This window comes from Bombus terrestris, chromosome 9 (assembly GCF_910591885.1).
Source record: "Bombus terrestris chromosome 9, iyBomTerr1.2, whole genome shotgun sequence".
Lineage (NCBI taxonomy): Eukaryota > Metazoa > Arthropoda > Insecta > Hymenoptera > Apidae > Bombus > Bombus terrestris.
The window spans coordinates 18,249,043-18,268,072 of NC_063277.1; the positions used below are offsets into that span (position 1 = coordinate 18,249,043).

At 34.1% G+C, this 19,030-nt stretch overlaps 4 protein-coding genes and 1 long non-coding RNA gene across 7 annotated transcripts; 1 reads left to right on the top strand and 4 right to left on the bottom strand.

Annotated features, from left to right (window-relative positions):
* Nucleotides 1-323: 323 nt before the first annotated feature.
* On the bottom strand, nt 324-5,124 carry LOC100650086 (cytoplasmic dynein 2 light intermediate chain 1). Of its 3 annotated transcripts, none has more exons than XM_020864623.2 (7): nt 4,996-5,124; nt 2,690-2,807; nt 2,497-2,598; nt 1,783-2,109; nt 1,524-1,681; nt 1,174-1,417; nt 324-966 (listed from the first exon to the last, which is right to left on the bottom strand). In XM_020864623.2, the coding sequence occupies exons 1-7, from the start codon at nt 5,013-5,015 to the stop codon at nt 895-897; spliced, it is 1,041 nt and encodes a 346-aa protein (XP_020720282.1). In that variant the 5' UTR covers nt 5,016-5,124; the 3' UTR covers nt 324-894. The 3 variants fall into 3 exon arrangements, with proteins under 3 accessions (XP_020720282.1, XP_003397982.1, XP_012167711.1); XM_003397934.4 differs by lacking the exon at nt 4,996-5,124 and adding an exon at nt 2,969-3,088; XM_012312321.3 differs by lacking the exon at nt 4,996-5,124 and having other exon boundaries at nt 2,686-2,766.
* LOC125385622 lies at nt 2,914-7,624 on the top strand. The gene is made up of 3 exons (XR_007225095.1): nt 2,914-3,048; nt 7,057-7,339; nt 7,491-7,624. It is a non-coding gene; the product is annotated as an uncharacterized LOC125385622 (long non-coding RNA).
* Nucleotides 3,446-9,500, bottom strand: LOC100649964 (vacuolar protein sorting-associated protein 54). The gene is made up of 13 exons (XM_003397933.4): nt 9,220-9,500; nt 8,404-8,782; nt 8,223-8,325; nt 7,968-8,131; nt 7,689-7,888; nt 7,439-7,624; nt 7,193-7,319; nt 6,832-7,086; nt 6,333-6,758; nt 5,949-6,229; nt 5,668-5,885; nt 5,384-5,597; nt 3,446-5,313 (listed from the first exon to the last, which is right to left on the bottom strand). The coding sequence occupies exons 1-13, from the start codon at nt 9,315-9,317 to the stop codon at nt 5,052-5,054; spliced, it is 2,913 nt and encodes a 970-aa protein (XP_003397981.1). The 5' UTR covers nt 9,318-9,500; the 3' UTR covers nt 3,446-5,051.
* Nucleotides 9,501-10,002: 502 nt separating this feature from the next.
* Nucleotides 10,003-14,887, bottom strand: LOC100650329 (kelch-like protein 10). Its single transcript, XM_003397936.3, has 8 exons — nt 13,709-14,887; nt 13,318-13,633; nt 12,578-13,030; nt 12,297-12,466; nt 11,986-12,155; nt 11,749-11,907; nt 11,467-11,671; nt 10,003-11,041 (listed from the first exon to the last, which is right to left on the bottom strand). Exons 1-8 carry the CDS (start codon nt 13,933-13,935, stop codon nt 10,765-10,767), a joined length of 1,977 nt encoding a protein of 658 aa, XP_003397984.1. The 5' UTR covers nt 13,936-14,887; the 3' UTR covers nt 10,003-10,764.
* A 363-nt stretch (nt 14,888-15,250) lies between these two features.
* LOC100650690 (mitochondrial basic amino acids transporter) lies at nt 15,251-18,549 on the bottom strand. The gene is made up of 4 exons (XM_003397939.3): nt 17,854-18,549; nt 17,372-17,605; nt 16,592-16,719; nt 15,251-16,362 (listed from the first exon to the last, which is right to left on the bottom strand). Exons 2-4 carry the CDS (start codon nt 17,403-17,405, stop codon nt 15,346-15,348), a joined length of 1,179 nt encoding a protein of 392 aa, XP_003397987.1. The 5' UTR covers nt 17,406-17,605; nt 17,854-18,549; the 3' UTR covers nt 15,251-15,345.
* Between the last annotated feature and the right edge of the window lie 481 nt (nt 18,550-19,030).

Consider the following 19,030-nt stretch of genomic DNA (forward strand, 5'->3'; position numbering starts at 1 on the left):
AGACGCGTGCGCGATGACACGAGTATGGGTAATTTCATCGCTACGGAGAATCGAAATCGTATGATTTGAATGATTGATTTCGAGGAAGATCAGTCGTTTTATTTCGATGAAAATAAGTTCCAGTGAAACAACTTTAATACCGTATCGTTAATTTAGTGTTGATATTATGGCGAATTTAAGATATTTTTCATCTAGTAGATGAATAATTTATTAGTGGATTCATTCGTCGTAATTCTGTATATTCATAAAATTTTGTACGACCATTCTTCAACAAAACATTTGAATTTTAAAATAATCACTTATTAGAAACCATAATATGCATATTCAGGAATAAAAGTACTTTAATTGATATATATATATACATAACTAGTTACAAATATCGATTTAATAGATTCATCGATTACTAATATTAATACTTTTAAATATTTTGCTCGTACAAGAATATTAAACACAGTAGAATCATCGTACGCTTACTTGTACAAGAATCTATACCATAACTCTTTTTAAACGCGATAAATACACTTTATCGTTAGCCTTATCGACGTTACCATTGTAGGCATTCGTGCCTCTTGTAGTATAGCTTAACATGTGAACTAGAAAGAACACAATATCGCAAGCATGATTTTATAGATTCTACGTGTACATATCTACGTAGATGTAAACGTAAAAATGTAAAATAAGCCTTTTGAGTAACATAAGATTTTCGGATAGTAACATGTTAAATACAAACTAGGTAAACTGGAATTTTTCGCTTGTCGGAGGTTTCTTTCAATCTCAATAAGATCAAGTACGTGACAAACATGCATTAGAGGGATTTCTTTCGCTCGAAAGATTTCTTCCCCTTTTTACATGTACTTGTGATAAATCCATATGACGACACAATGTTATCTAATCCTATGATGGATCCGGAATAGGAATTTGAGGTATTCGCCCTTCCAACATATCGTGAAGTAGAATATTAATTTCCTACAAATAAATTACTTTCAGTTTCTGGGGTGAATAGTATTAGTAAAATTAAGCTAAAGACTATAAATAAAATTGCAATAAACAGCCATTTAAGATATTAATCTTAGAAGAGATTAATCCTGCTTAAAATCCTGCTTAAAAAAATTAAAAAAGAAAAACAAATTCTTTCCTTCCTTGCAACGTATAAATTAAATTACTCAGTGATACCTCTTCTCTCTGAGCTCGTAATCTGTCGATGATCGGTTCATTAAAGTTGGGGTCGTTACTTGGATCCTCCAGAATAATTTCGTTGCTTCTTGACTCTTGCGGTATACGAGTAACGTAAATCTGTTTGATGGTAGCTAAGATAGCCGAAGGTCTGGTTTGAGGAAATTGCAAATCGATCGATGAGAGGGAGTCTGCACCGGCAGATATCGCTAATGGCTTCTCAAAATCTGTGCACTTGATATCGCTGATTTATAATTTTCAAGAAAAGGCAAAGTATATCGATTCAATGTCAAAATTTTGCAATAACAAAATATATAACTATTATTTTGATAATCAATATAGAAACTTACGAAAATTGAATACCAAAACCATAGTGAGATAATAAGTCTTTAGTTCTTCGTAATAAAGATTTATCTTTTGCAGAATGATAATAGAGTCCTGCGCCTAAAATGTGAGCCGTAGCTCTTAATATTTTCCCAACTAATTCTATTTTATCCAAACTTAAATCCTATTTCAAAATCGTTAAATAATTTATTATTTCATAATAGTTTTCAATTTAGTAACCATCTATAACGATATATTTTACATTGGAAAATATGCTTAAGATACCTTAAATTGATCATATTTTCCACCAATAAGGCAAAGTTTCATCGGAAATGGATCGACTTCTTTTTCCACTGCTTTTTTTCGTTCTTTAATACGTTGTTGTTTGAGTTCTTGAATTATTTTATCGTCATAACTCATTTTCATTGCATTTCGAACTACCGAGAAAGCTTCTTCGAAAGTGGTCCATAAAATCTCCGGTTGCGATAAATCCAATATAATCAATACCGTGACATGATGAGGAGAATGAGTCAAAGACGAACCTGTCATTGCGGCTGATACTAATGAAGAAGTTAAATGTCCTACTTCCCAAACATGCACGATATTTTTTATCTGCGCCGATAATAAGAATTAAACAAGAAATTAAGTTACAGTTAAATATTTGTCGTCATCGTCATAACGTGTGTACACAGTTACATAATAACATGTTTTGTTCTTTTTTATTTCTACTGTTTTTAAATACATTTTCGATTTGTTATTTTAGTTATTGATATACTATGATTATTTATATTTTAGTGAATGAAATATTCTTAACTGATTCTTGCGAATAAATGATACTTTCTGAACTGTAACGTATACGACTGATATATTTTTTATTTATGTTCTAATCAATTAATTTAATTTTAATTTTCTCTAAACATTATTCGAAATTTCTATACTTAATTTCATACTTATTTGTTATTTGAATGATATGGTATCATAAAATAAATGAAAACTTACTAAACTCTTCCCAGCTTTACGTCCAAAAGAATAATCCATTGCGATGGTTGGTTTCGGTGCCTCATCTTTTTCGAGAAATCGATGTACGATCGTAGTTTTACCCTAAGAATACATATTTCTTCTTCATAATTATAAGTACGTAATTTTTATTGATAGATTATTATTTAATAGTTTTAGTCGATTTATTACATACGACCCCCTTGCTACCAACAATGATAAATGAACGTTCATGTGTTTCAATTGGATTAGTCTTACGGTGTTGCTCTTCTTCTAAACAAAGACGTAAAGCGTGATCTCTAACATTTTGTTCACTAAAACATAACCACGTAATATCTATGTATTTTCATTGTCTGCATTAGTGTTCATAAATGTACAAAATATTCGACATTTTAAAAATATATAATTAAAATATTTCAAGTTAACGTAAATGTTAATAAATTTGCAGTATAAGTACATATTAATAGATACATACGAATTTTGATCTGTCATTTTATTTTTGACCCAAAGATTTCGAACAAATGTTTACAAATATTATAATAATCGCACAGTAATGTAAGTATATTTTCTATATCGTTCCGTACTTAGATAGGTTATGAAATTGTTTTGATTTTCGTTGTTATAGTGACTGAGCAATAGAATATTTCATTCATAAAATTGATAGATAAATAAAATTCAAGATTTCCTTTTATCTGGTGAAATAAAGATGTTTAATATGTTATATATTGAAGTAGTTCTATTTTCTTATTTCTACATGCATATTTAACAAGGCATCACAAATTTCGACGATTAAACTTACAAGATTACTTTTTATATTAATTAATCGCGGTCACTTTCTTGCTACTTTAAAATTTCTTTCGTTAGAGAAACTTATTTTAGGGGTCTCTATTATACCACAATGCTTTTGTTTCTTTTTAAACAAATTGTTTATGAATTAGCAAAATACAAGAAATTATTGTAGTGTTTTTATTTATGTACAAAATGGACTAGATGAAGTTAATAACGGAATGCACCATATACCAGATATTTATAATTAAAACTACTCTAAACAAACATAATTGCAGAAGGTCATATAAGCCTGCCACATCGTAACTGTATAATTTATTAGTAACTAAAGAATATTAGCTATTAGTAACCTTATCTTTGGTTATGAGGTTGAAAGAAATATTTACAATCCATTATAAAATCCATTACAATGTAATTAAGTTGTAATTTATAATTCTTTTCGATATCTTTGAATAGAAATAAACAAACGTGATAAAAAATTAAACATTACTTGAAATGCAGTATTTTTTAATCCTTTTGCAAGTTATTACTTAGGTTTTTGCAATTGTAGTTTTATAATATACACGTTTGTTGCATATACATATACATTCATATGCAAAAAAGAATATGAGAGACAGGGTATTTTAAAAACTTTGATAAAAGTCCCCATATTAATATATTCTAATAAACAATATGTTCAACAGTAAGATATGCTTACTATTTAGAAATTAGTCACTCAATAATCTGTCAATAAAAACAGATTAATGCGAACAGTATGCTATATATAAAAATGTTTAAATAATCATTGTCGCAATCTATCTGTCAACATACTCTTTATAATCAGTTCGAGTAATGAACACAGCAATAAAAGCAGTCATATTTCATCTTTCATTATTCTTATGCATATTTTAGGTCTTGATACGTTTCATTAACAAAATGTATAAATTTCTAATTTCTTATTCTGTAATATTATATTTAAAAAAATTCTAATTTTGAAGAATAAAAGATATCCAAATAACGCATAAATAGTTATGGAAAAAATGAACAAGTAATTTAGTACCTATCTTGGTCCTTCTACTGTATGCTTATTTTTGCGTACATGCTAATTTCAATTCATTTGAATCATTTTAACAATAACAAATTTCTGACATGCTTACTATTGTATTCAATTGCAAATAAACTTCGTATATTTAATCTTATTGGTATGGAAGAAAATAATTTTTTACTATTTGTATAGATTTCTTTGTGTAGTTATTCATACTTACATATGAAATTTTATATTTGAACACTATGGCATATAAGATTACTTGGGAGACGCAAAATATGTGTAATTGAATATTAGTAATCGAGTTAACTTACAATTTGTATTGAGATGTCAACAAACAATACAAGTAATATCATATTTTTTAAACAAAACTGATTATTATTTACACATATTTTTAAAATATTGAATAGAGCATTTTATAAAAATGCTGCTTGTTAATTCTTTATATATATATATATATATATACACACACACACACATATATATATATATATATATATATATAAAGAATATATGTATATATTAATATTATCAAATTGATTTCGTATTCCATACAACCTTATAAATAAAATAATTATACATATTTATATGGATAATTTCGATACAAGCCACATTTTTAAAAATCCGTCAAAACGTTAATAATCACTGAGATGTAACGCGTGTGAAGGAAGACTGTAATAAAGATTAGTCACCTTTTTCTACAATATTTCATTGCTTCTATTATGCAATATATCACGCGCTCTGCATGTTATCTGGTCCATATATCACTCATCCAATTGTCATCTAATTCATTAGTTGGTAACACTTTTAATTTTCGTAATGCCTCCAGATAAAATGTAAGTTCAGATGTGACTACACCATGTTGTGGACCACCGTTATTCACTATATTCATTTTGACTAATTGTTCTCTAAGTTTTTCTTTGAAGGATATATTTACTGTACGATATAGAGTTTGTACTTCAACTGCTGGGAGAATTCCAGAAACTGCTTCGTGTAATTTCATTAAATAACTGTAATTAGAAATTTCAGATGTATAGTAATTATAATTATAATAAAATAATTGAATGGTGTAATAGTTACCTAGAAATATTTCTAAATGATTTTGATGGTACCGGTGGTCTTGCAGTCCATTTTGATATTTGACCACCTAGTAGATTGTCGACAATAGTAAGAATTTTGCTTTCAATTTCTTTCACATGTGCACGGATATCTTTTTCAACGCTATCCAGTAATGCAACACCACCGCTTATACTAGATGCACCAAGTCCACGACTAGGCTTTTGTTCTGCAAACGCTAGAAGAAAATTCTAGTATTAATATCATAATCGTAACGTAAGTTGAATGCTAAGTAAGAATCAACTTACTTTGAAAGTGTGATTTAACGTAAGGCATAAACCACAAAATTAATTTCAAACTGCGTGCTGCTAATACAAGTATTGTACTAGTAATAGTCTTTAAACCGGCAACTTGCATTGCTCCAGCTCCAAGGACAAGTTGACAACAACGTGAATTGTAATGCCGCAGTAATTCAGCTAAATGTCTTCCAATTGTTCCTGATAAAGCTATCAGTTCACTGCCAGTTCTAAAAATAAAATTTCATTGAGCGTTTCACAAAATATTCATAGATTTAGAATTAAAATGTTACCTGCAATATTCGTGTATCATTTGTATAAGCATTAAAGCTGTACCAACAATGGCATATTTTTCATCTTCTATCATAATGAAGTTTTGGACATTATCCTTTTTAACTTTATCATCAATTTTAAATAGATTTGGTGGAAAAGCTTTGTTTTCATATACATATGTTACTAATGACTGAAATTCTGGTGGTACATCAGCTTGTTTCCACCGCTCAGATTCTAATAAAAGGGTAAGCTTTGTTTTGAGCTCAGTATGAAATCTTTGAATGAATTTACCTGCTTGTGCCTATAAAAAATATTATATTAGAAATTATAAATTACAAAATATAAAATGCTGGTATGTGGTTAATATAATATAAACACACAATTTATATATAAGCAGTACACACCTTAAACGCAGATCGTAAACCTGTGCATTGTTTACCACAGAGTTTCTCGCAAGTTTCTGTAAACTCTTCAACTAAATTGGCTAGTTGACATACTTGAGCTGTTGTTGCCCTTTTGCTCAACCATGATGATTTATCATTCCAATTTTGATATTCTTTTTCTTCTTGTTTATTATTTGAATTTTCATTGTTTAGTTTCTCTTTTTCGCTTTGTAATCTATCTTTATCATTTGTACCTGCAGAAAGCAGATTTCCCATTCGCTCATGACAATAATCACAAATCGAAGTTATCATATCATTGAGTTTTATTGTTACTCGCGAATGTTCTGCTTGAGTTAATAAGCGATCGGGAATCGTATCATCGAATGATCCGTCATGTACTCGGCCTGCCGCTAAATCTACTGTATCTTGCATTACATCGTGAACAGCCTAGGAATGTGTATTGTGTCAAAAGGTTATATTTTATTAAAGAATAATTTTAAAAATATGATGTAGTATATACCTTAACTCGCAACAAGAGGAATGTTAAAGATTGTATAGCATTGTGAAGTAATGTTAATCTTTCTGCGAGGGAAAGTCCACCAACTTCTAAAGCTGCAGCTTGTTGATCACTGCAACAATCACTCGCTGCTAAAGCTTCTATGACCCTCTGTTTTGTTACAGCTCGGACCGTTGTTACAGCTTCTTCTTTATAAGTATCCACAAATTGAAAATGTTTTTGCCGCAGGAGACCAGAAATGATGGAAACAAGTTTATCCTGTTCGTTGAGGATGTACAAATGATCTCACTGGGAAGAGATGCATGAAGGTTTGTTTGCTACAAACTAAGTATGTAAAATTTTAAAAAATTTTACATATACTTACACCATCCAAAACTGTATTTTCCTCGCTTAATGGTCTGTTTAAATCTGCAGTTGCATATCTTTGAAATTCTGTAGATAACATTTTATCAACAAGTTTTTCCATTTCTGTCAATTGAGAGCTTAAATGTCTAAGCAAGACAGAAAAAAGGTAAATAAGACATATATATATAAATATATATATATATCTATATATATGCACATGTATATATTTATCTTATAAGCAGAATATTTATTTATATAAATATACCTAAAACTATGTACTCCATTCAATTCCTGTAAAAGTATTTCTTGTGTTGTAGCAATGAGATCTAAGGCTGCAACATAATCTGGCGTAGATAACAACAGTTGTATCATTGGTTGACTTTGGTGTACCGTAGCCATAAGTTTCAGCTTTTCTTGAACCAATAATCGATTAGATCTCGCTCGTTCCAACCTAGAAATATATCCAAATAAAAATTGATATAATACTAGAAATGTCGAATAATTTGATAATTCACCTTAAAATTTCCAAAGAATCATTGACTAGATGCTTATCAACTTGGTGTATATTTTTTCTAAGAGCTTTCAAAACTGTGATAGTTTGCGTAAGTTGCTCCATTAGGGCGTCGTGAGAAGTCATAGCATGGAAAAATGCTTGAGATTTGGAAGCAACTTGCTCGGCTATTCTAACTTCAACAACATCTAAATAATGACTTAGCTATTCCACAAACAAATTTAAAATACATTATTGATTTTAATTCTTGTATTTTATGCAATATTTAATATCACTGGTATACCTTCTCTTGCATTTGTTTTACATTCAAAACTATATTAGAATCCTCATTTAATAATCCATTTTTGACAAATGGAAATACGGCATAAAAATTATCTTTCTGAGAAAGATCCAAATTAGGTATCAAGAAGATTTTTGGGATATTAGATAAATCAAATTGCATTTGATCTGTAAATTTTCAATTTAAGAATTCTATATCATGTAACAAAAAGAAAATATCACTGTTTCATTGTAATATTTATGTAAATACTATATTTACCTAAAGATTTAACTTTTCTTAAACTTGGGAAATTTTGTAACAGCTCGTTAGGCGTAGTTGATTTATTGGCATTTGAATTCATACGAGAATGTTTTCGGTATCTCTGTAATAAAGATGATCTTTAGATTAGTTATATTTCGGTGGAATAAGTATATCGCTTTTAAGCATATGTATTAATTACCCTTGTAATTTTCTTTAAATATGATTCAAAATGTTGCATCGTGATTTCAGGAAGGTAGGGACTTTTAGGTATATCAACTTTCTCTACGAATCCATCTCCCCAAGTACGAGTTAAAAAGTTACTTTGTTTTCCTTTGAAAGGATCATTTAAAACAGCTGGTAAATTCTGTGCTGCGGAATACACAGTCCACGAGGAAGAAGGCTCTGACAATTGACCGTTGCTTTTACGTTGTTGTTGCATCGTTGCGTGCTTAGTAGCATGTGCTATATAATCTTTGTCAGAAACACCTTCCACAGGAAGACTAGTGCATACTCCATTATAACCATAAAGGCACACAAACGAACCTCCCTCTCTAGAACAATGCTGATCTTTTAAATGTCTGAAATCAAATTACATACTGGCGGTTAATAACATCTAACGTTTAAGTTGTACAGAAGTCAAACTAATCAACCAAATTACGATCAATCGCTTAGTGTTTGAAAAATTAAACATTAATCGCGTGTATTTTAAAAAGTATCAAAATTAAAAAGTTTTTAGAAATTGATCAGTTTAGTTTCCGAGTAGTTCATTTGTCACTGTATTATACTTTCTGGGTGTATAATTTATTTTATAAAAAATATATTCGGATCCGCGAGCAATATAATTAATTTTTCATACGATTTAGATACAAGTTAAGTATGATACAATACGTGTACAAAACTTATCGAGAATTGTAAATGATTTGCACTGTCCAGGTTATTAAAAATGCACCAAAGCTAGAGCCATTTTTTACGAGATATTTTTTGTGACAAATAGATCAGGAACAAGTGGACCCACCTTATGAAATCTTCTATTTGCTTGAACGTAAGGTTAGTACAATATTCACAAATCAGAACGGTAGGTAACGATTCGGATACTTTCACGACTTTCGCCATTTTCCATTCGCAACTTTACTTCGCCATTCTGTCACAGGTTTGTATAATTTACAGCACATCGAAGTCCGCAAACGGTAATTAAACTTTTGACAACTACCTCGCAACTCTACTTATTCCCTATCGTTCAGCGTCGAACACACGTCGAACGTAGTCTCACTCTTTGCTCTTTAACAAGTATAACACGTTTCACAATTCATACTGACCAACAAACAACAAAAAGTCCCTAGATATACTACTTCCAAATGTTCCAGAATTGGTTACAAATATATAATATATTTTTGTGCACAAACTACAAACAAAATAGTTTGCGTTACGTTCTACAAGGAGTTCTATATAAACGAATAAAAATTCTATGTAAACAAATAAGAAATATAAAACATATATATGTGTATGCATATTAAACAACTGATATCTAATATTGTAACAGATGTAAGCGCTTACTTAATTTTTTGAGACCAGTTCTTAAATTTGATGAGATACGGAAATAATATATGTCCGAATTATATAGATCATGAAAGCATTATATAATTTTATTTATAATTGCAAATTCTTTTAATTTGAGCATAATCTAAAAAACACTTGTTGCAGTTGAATATTTGAATGCAGTTGAAGAACAAAACACAGCAGTTGATAAAAAAAAGAGAGAAACAGCTGTTTCAATCAATATGAACAACTTTAAAACAGAAACATTGGTGCAAAGTAAAAGCTGCGTAATTTGTTTGTTAATGTCTTTTTATTGATCGTTGTAAAGTTCCATTTCAGCAGTTTTAGTCGATATTCTTCATCGACTTTAAAAATATATATATCATAGATCGTGCCTTTCTCTTTATTAGAATTGGCCTTCTCACGCACACATATAATTCCTTTATATGTATACAATCGTTCGATAAACTTGGTAAAAAAATTCCATCACAAAAACAGGCAATAAAAATATGTCTTGTATAAAAATAAAACACATGTCGGTTAACAAACTGCGGTAAACACGAATCTGAAAATATTATCCTGTTTTAACAAGCATGCTATCGATTCTAAAATTCCATTTCAAAAAGCGCTATCCCTTTTTTTATCGTTGGCAACAGGATATTTTACACTATATAAATCTTTCATAATCGTTACATTTTCTCCTCTCTAAGATCTTTAGGATCATGTTTAAGATTTACTCTACCACCCGAAATTTCCAAGGAGACTACGATTATATTAAAAGAAACATTTCGAACGAGGTTGTTTCATCTTCGAGATTATATTTTCAACAGATCGAAGATATAAAATCTGTAAAGGTGTTCTCTCGTTAATACGAATGCCATCAATCGCGTTAGCATTTTCTTCCAACATAATCGTAGGATAATTAAATCGTTTTGAACATTCGTTGTTTTATTACTTCAATTATCGTCCGTCCGACCGACCGTGAAACCTATAGTCCTACAAATATTTCCTTAAATCTTTATTGTTAATTTTGTCGATTCTCGTTGCTGGAACTAGTATTTTGAGGCATCGGTGGTGGTGCGGGTATTTCGTTATTGAAAGAATTTTCGCTATTTTGCTGGATCTGATCTTGTTGAGGTTGATGTTGACTGCGGTGAACTTCCAATGCTAACAGTTTCTGTCGTTTCTCTTCCATCAAACGTTCACGGTGTTTATGAATGTAGTCGTTCACGTTTGGTAACCCCATGATTACGCAAGCTGATAACGCTGAACGGTATACGTTCATGTCTGTCGCTTCGTACCTGTAGGAAGCGATCGAATCAAAGTTGAACGAAGCAGACTCTTAATACATAGTACGAAAATTCTGAATTTCTAACGATAGAAATTTGTAACGATAGAAAGTAAAGAGGGCACAATAAGCGTAACATCATCGTCGCTATTTTTAGACGACTGCCTCTCATTTTCTCGAGAAAGAATCTATAACGACACTTTTTAAAGGTTCGACACTTTCGAAGAAGCGGCAATCGATTCCGAAGTATCCATTCGCGCGTGAATAAAATAAAAAATGTGATCAGGAGAAAATATCTTCTTTTTAAACACACATTAAGAGCGATAATTTGTATTCAGAATTCTTTTATATGGATTATGGTGGCGAATCCGTTTAACGCAAATATACGAAGAGAAGAGAAACAAGATTACAAGGATTTAAAAGAATTTTCACACTCACCACTCGTTCGTTTTTTCGTCGTAACACTCGACGTGATATATCGTGGTAACACCGTTGAATCCACCAATGGCAAAAATCATGTCGTCGATCACCTCGATCGCGAAATTACTACGCGAATTGTACATATCAGGGATCGGGCTCCAAATATCCGTCGCAGGGTTGTATTTCTCTCCGCTGCACATTCTTGATATTCCATTGAAACCCCCTAGAAAGACGAATTACCATCGAATCAGTAAGAAATGCGCCAAGAAGAATTCTTTTGATAAGGATTCGAATAATTACCAATAACGTATACGTTATTGTGATAAGCTATACAGGACACTCCACTCCTACGCGATCTCATCGGAGCTATCATAGTCCACTGATTGGTTTCTGGATCGTACACCTCGGCTGAATTTAAACACTCGTGGCCATTGAAACCGCCCGTGATGTAAATTTTGTCTATATCGCACGAAAGTTGGTATCTGATTAGCCATGTATCTATAGCGCGGAAAGAAAAGGATTAAGATGGAGTCGCACCATTCAAAGTAGTTGCACTGGCATCCGATCTTTGACAATTCATGGGTGCTATCAAGGACCATTGGTTGGTCTTATAGTTGTAACGTTCCGCGGTGCTTTGTCGATAATATCCGTCATATCCTCCCATCGCGTAAATTAGATCGTTGAGCACGGCAACGCTAACGTAACACCTAAGATTTCAGATAATTTGTTCGAGAAGATATTCACGTGCGTGGAAATTTTTGACAAAATTTCACGATCGAACGCATCCATTAGAAGGGAATCGAACGTTTTATATATTAGTTTTAGTTTTCAAAATTGATCTTTGTAACCTTCTAGCGTTCATCGGAGCAACTTCTCTCCATATTTTAGTGACAGCGTTGAAGCAACGACAACTGTTGAAATAGTCCGCACCGTCGAAACCACCGATCACGTAAATATTGAAACCGACCACCGCAGTTCCATGATACGCACGAGGTCCGATCGGATCTACTTCTTCCACCTTTATTTTTTCATCATTTTACATAGTTTTACGATTATTTCCTCGTTAAACGCGAAACGACGTAACAACTATTTAAAAGCATAATCTACTACGACTTGACGAAATATCTACCTTGACCCATCGATCCGCTCTGGTATCGTAGGTTTCTATGAAATTTGTAGGACTTCTGCCACTCCATCCACCTATAGCGAACAGTATTTCATGGGGAACTCTCGGTCGCGCTATTTTCGGCGTTGGTACCTCTCCATCCTTTTGTGTAATAATCTCCAAATCGTACAAGAATTTCAAGGTTTCGATAATGATAGGTCGACAGGCTTCGTTTCCAGTAACATACGGATGGTCTTTAACATTTTCGAGAAAAAATTGCGTATCCAAGAGGCCAAGGCGAATATTCTTCATCAGATCGACGATAAATTCTTTTCGAGATTGAGGATCGTAGTCGATCCATTTTAATACCAGTTCCCAAACCGTGTCCTCGCTCTTAACGTTCAATTCGTCGGCTCCGATCAGAGCGGTTAGCTCTTCGATCGGTAAGTCGAGAATTTCCTCGCTTCGTTGAGCTACCTGCATCGAATCGAACGTTTGTTACGCCGAGTTCGCGGAGAATAAGGAAAAGCCGAAGAATCGACGAAGTATAAAATACTAATTTTATTACGTCACCGACGACATTCAATTTTGATACGACTCACCAGTAACGTCGCTACGCTTTTCCAACGAAATCCTTTAGAATGAAATATTTTATTTCGATTTATCGAAAGGAAAATGAAAAGGGCCGCGCGAACGTTATCAAAGTTAGAAGCGTTATCAAGCGCTATGGAAGAATTTTAAAAAAGTAACGAAAGCGTAATGACCTGTACGAAATGTCTCATAACGTAACGATACGCGCTGTTTTCCAATCCTTTGCAGAAATGTTCCCTTGCGAACCTCATGATGCTGATGCAATTCTCCGGCGCTAGATTTTGCTTGAGATACTCGCAACAGAAATCGAGAACGCCGAGAATATTTAGGTAATCGGCGGTGACCAGCAGCTGACACACGTTCTCGTTATTGACGTTGATGGAACGCAAGTACGCGTATTCGAGAAGCAGATTCATCATATTGCTACTGACGCCAGGCAGAAGCACGTCCGTTTTCTCGCGCGAGTGCAACGTGGTTGTGAACAAAGTTCTACAAATGATCGATACGATATTAAAAAATAGGTAATACGTAATATCGTGGCATATAATGCGCAATTATATAGACCTAAAATACGGACTGCAAGCTGATAAAATGGCGCGGTGAATCGGAAACACGCCTCCATCTTCGAGTCTTAAGACCGCGTCGCAGAGAAGGTTGTTTTGTCGGAAGTCGTAAAGCGATTGCATCGCTTGCGTGCTCATACATCGGCCACCGCTTTCGGCAATCAGTCGTTGTGTGTTGGTTTCGTGCGAATCGATATTCCTGCTGTTGTCGTTCGAGTCTACATCCATATCAAATTTCCTCAAAATTCGGCCACGAATCTGTTCGAGGATCCGCGACGACAAAGGTGGAGAAACGCTTTATCCAGTTCCGACGATCGTGCGACGCTTGAAAATTTTCTAATCGTATCTTTTATTTTAACGATGAACGATTTCCATCGTTGAATACTTTTCATGTGTCTTTTTAAATAGTAGACGATTGATATAGAAGTAAGCAGGTAATTGATGAAAATAAAAAGTAATTTACCGAGATGAACGTTTGATCCATTCGTTCGTTTATTACGAATCGTCTAAAATTCTCATTGATCGTATAATCGAATTAGTTTCTTTATCGATTAACTAACGAATATCATGATCATACCTGTGAAACGAAGAATACCGATGACTTGGTTAATTTTCAAATCGTCCAAGAGGTTAGAGTTTCCAGTGCTTGGCAATGATTTTTATCGATTAGACGGTGCAATTTTTACGATTTTTACTCTTCGAAACTCGATCGAGCAAATACTACTGATTGTAATCGACGGTTGAGTTACGATTCGGTACCAATTGTAGTGGAAAATGTCTTTGGCTGATACTTGTACGCGTTGCAATTTCGTATGTGTCAAAAATGATTCTGACACGTGGACGGACGGACTCGAAGACCAGAAATTGTACGACGAAGATTTAAAAAAAAGAAGGGAAACGATGCGGAGTGGAGCGGAGGAGATGGGTGGCAGACAGATACAAACTATTTTGTGTGATTTTAAAAGAGAGTAAATGTCGCCTCTGGCTGTGACATAGGTCTTACATGTCCGCCGTTCAGTCTAGGACTGTCTTCTAACAAATGAGCACTTTGATGGCAAGATTCAAGATAGTTATATCATAGTAGGAAGATCGGGCTTGTAAACTGGCTTTTAATTAATTTATAGAAATATTTGGCGCGCCATTTCGATAAATAATTTACGAATATGGAAAAGAGATATTTGACGAAATATGTAAGACGGAGATATGTAATAGCGGGAATTTAGTCGTAGATTGATGCTTTTTGCAATTTGATACGTATATATCAAAGATAATATCACGTTGAAATCCATTAAACACGATAAGGTTAACGTTCATGGAGCGGTTCGAAGCTCTTTATTTCGAGGAAAATTATTCGAGGAAAATGGTTGCTGGATAACAGCAACGGCAATAACAACAGCGACATCGTCAACAATAACAACAACAACAACAACAACAACAACAACAACAATAATGACGACGACGACAACAACAACAACAAACAAAATCATAACACGAATATAAAAATAAAATAAATTCTCGAGAGTCACTCGAATTATATCACATATCATCTCTTAACGATATATTTCCATCGGTACTTTCGTCAGTTTTGTTTATAAAACTAGTACATTTCCAAGATTTCTGAAACTCAGAAAATCGTGTTTAGCGTCTTACAGTTCTGTCCACTTTCTTCTCAACAAGTTCTTTCAAATTCTCGACATCCTCCTTGGATATCGTCGGTTTCTCGTCCTCTTCTCTGCCAAATTTATCCGCTCGAGCTTGTTCTCCGTACTTGACCCCTTCCTTTGTCCATTTCTCGTTATCCTTATACTGGACGGACCACTCTAGCTTCAACTCGTCCGTGGATGTCATCGACAACGTGGAATATGGTAATCCACGAGTCACCATTCTTCTGGACACGCTGGTTAAAAAATTGTTCCATTTTTCCAAGAAGGGTTCGCGCATATCCAGACTCTCGCCGATCGATTCCATCGATATCTGTTTTTCTTCTTTCTTCGTTTCTACGTTCTCTCGACCCAACAGTCGGAAAGTCCACGTGACTGCTGTGAACGTCACGGCATTTGTTGGAAACGCCCTGACGATGGTCGAGCTGAGTCCTCTGTACAAGCAAGAGTATCCTTCCGTTTTCACCGACTGTCTCAGACAATCGATCAATCCGGCGTAACGATTTCCGTCTGCTTGAATTCGCGATTTGATCACGTCCAGAGGATAAGAGATCACCCAAGAAGCGGTGCCAGCCAGTCCTCCGGCTAACAACATGCGCGACGTTGAAACGGGAACGTTATCCGGCATTTTGGTCAAAGCTTCGTACACGAGAAAGTAGACACCGAAACTCGGAGCTTCTCTGAGCAACGTGACGCTCAAGCCTTTGAATACGCCGCGGTATCCTTCGTGTGTGTACGCGTGTTTGAGACATTGCAGCGGACCTGAGAATCGCGCAGCGGAGGTTTGCAGTTGCATGCGTGTTTTTGCTAGTTCAATGGGACTGCAAATGGGACTTTGAACAATCCCTGCTAAGGCACCAGCGGCGAAGTAGGAGGTCAACGAGGCAGGATCGGGTATGTATTTTTGGGTTTGACCGTAGACGCCAAAGATCACGGCGTTCACCAATGCCACGCCTGCCAGCGGAGACGACATACCCCGGTAAAGTCCTGCTACCTAAAACAATTAGTCGCATCGATTGAAACTCGAAAATTGTATTAAAATTCGATGATCGATCGATTTATGATACGACGAGAATTAATTCCAATCGTATCTTAACAGTCGCTAATATCGATTAACAGTTTTTACTTCACTTTATGTTATTAAAAAATATTCATCTCTGACTATTCTTGCGATCAGTGCTATCCTTCGATCGTTAGTTTCTTGATTTGTGTGTATAAAATACCGATTCTTTTGCGAGTAACGTCCGAAAGCAATGCCAGTTGCCTTTGTACTTCGGGTTGCGATAGTCTTGCGTTTGCATGTGCACTTTGATCGTGTCCAAAGGATATCCCACCACAATACCGGCGCACCCTCAAACAAATTATTTCACACTTTTATTTCTCCTGCAACATCTTATTCTATGGTTATTGTATAGATTATTTGGGGGAATTCTTGGGAAGATATTTTAATCGTGAAAGAAATGGAAAGAAAATAAAAATGTTCACCATTCTTATTCTCGCCTCTCGTCACCAACCTTTTATCCGCCGATAAAATTCAATCACATTTTCTTCTGCGCAAAGCTAACAAATTATCAATGAAAGCAATTTTAACGATCGTTTTTACACCGAGAATTATAATCGTTTAACACGTTGTACATCGAAGACCGTAGATCTTGTTATCCTCTAGTGCCATTATTATTAGAATTTTATAGTCGCTCGTAAATAATAATTTTATTCTAAAGATTTGTATGTTTCGTAAGATTCGTTGTACACGCTTAACGTTATTCAACGCTGACATCGCATATAAGGAAAGAAATTCCTTTTGCACGCGATTTCTACTCAAAAGTCTAGAAACGTGCTGCGTACGATAAAGTTAAATGTGATAATTCGGGACGTGAAAGTCTCCGGCTTGTTACAAAAAATTTATTCGTCGAAAGAAGAGCGAGATTCACGCATACAAATTTCGAGATCGTAGTAGCCTTAAGAAAAAATGCAAATGAAATTGAACGAAGCGAATTATCTACCTCCCACACATCCGGCGAAAAAGTCCAGGGCCATTCTCGTCTATTGCTTATCTCTACCCGTTTCTTCCACCCGTAAGGTGATCGTGAATTTTGCACGTTCTTATTCTCGTAAAATCTTTCTGTCACGTTCGTTAGCGAAGCATGGACGCAAATACAAATCGCAAATCGGTTCGTTCTCGCTATCGGATAAGTGGAATCCATGTAAGATTGATCACAGTTTTGTCGTACTCGTGCCTGCAACGTGAATTTCGATTAAAATTCTCTTATAAACTTATAATCTTACGAATAAATATACAATTTCAGTGGAGAATGATCTTCTTTGAACAAATTTCCTGCCACAAGATCAAATTCTTTTAGATAATAACGAACATGTAATTTTAATCGGAAAGAATTTTTTCAAGCCATGAAACGAGAAGAAACGCGGACAAACGTGATTTCCATAAGATCAAAGCAAGTCATTAACAAAGATAATATCCACTTACCGAGTAGTAAAGCATCGCTACATCTCAAGTGGGCCGAACTAACGTACGTGTTGATTCGTTCTCTATAGCGTTTTGATTCACTTAATTAGAAATTCGTTCTTCTTTAACTAGAAATCTTTGGAGAGAAGACAAGTTTCTCCCATGCTCTTGCGATCGAACGCAATTTTTCACAGATACTAACGTTTCAACGAGTTTCTTGCCTTTCTTGGAGCAAAGATCATACTCGAATTATCATCATTTTGTTGCTCTACCAATATTAAAATCTTCGCTATGTTACGACAGGGTTAATAACTCTCGCGCATCCCCACGTGACTTATTATCGCTATGACACAGTATGAGGGTCAAACGCTGATAACAGTACGTCCAATCAAATTATTTGGGTGTTCATTGGCGTCCATTGGCGTTCATATTTGGTAAACAATTACTCGGGCTCGATTACATTGCCGCGATTTGATTATTATTAATCGTATTAAGAACGGATGAACGATGTTAAACGACGGTAGAAGCTCCAAGGAGAACTATTTGCTTCGGAAAATGTTTCGTTTTATTGTATTTTCTGATTTCGCTTAATAACGATATATTTGCCAGCGATCTTATTGTAAATTTTGTGCAACGTAACCGGTTAATTTTAGATTATTTTTTCGACGAAATTGTGATTCGATTCGTAAATTTTAATGAATGAGAGAATGTAACTTTCTCTGCTACATGTTGTCAGAATGATATCTACTGCGCGATATATCGCGCATTTTAAAGTCGATGGAGTGTTCATCTTGTATGTATTGTAACGACAAATTGCTGATCATTACAAATCATTTTTATGTGACGAGAAAGATCGCGCTCCCAACTTATTATCTTTTTTCGTCTTTTATTCTCTTGATATTACAATAAAATTATAATAAATACTTTACTTTAACTTTAGGCTATGTTGTACGTACATTTTTGCACGATTATATTTTCTATAAATTCATAAACATCCTCGGGCTATCGATATCGTGAAAAGTAGGTTCTTCGTGAAAATCATTACGTAACGAAATATAGCGATATTAAATCACTCACAGACGTTACTCGAGACATTTCAATCTGTTCAACCAAGACATCGTTTAATATTCACCTCTGTTATATTGGTATTTATTCGCTGCTTTATTCTCACAATCGAATATTTGATACAAACCTGTAG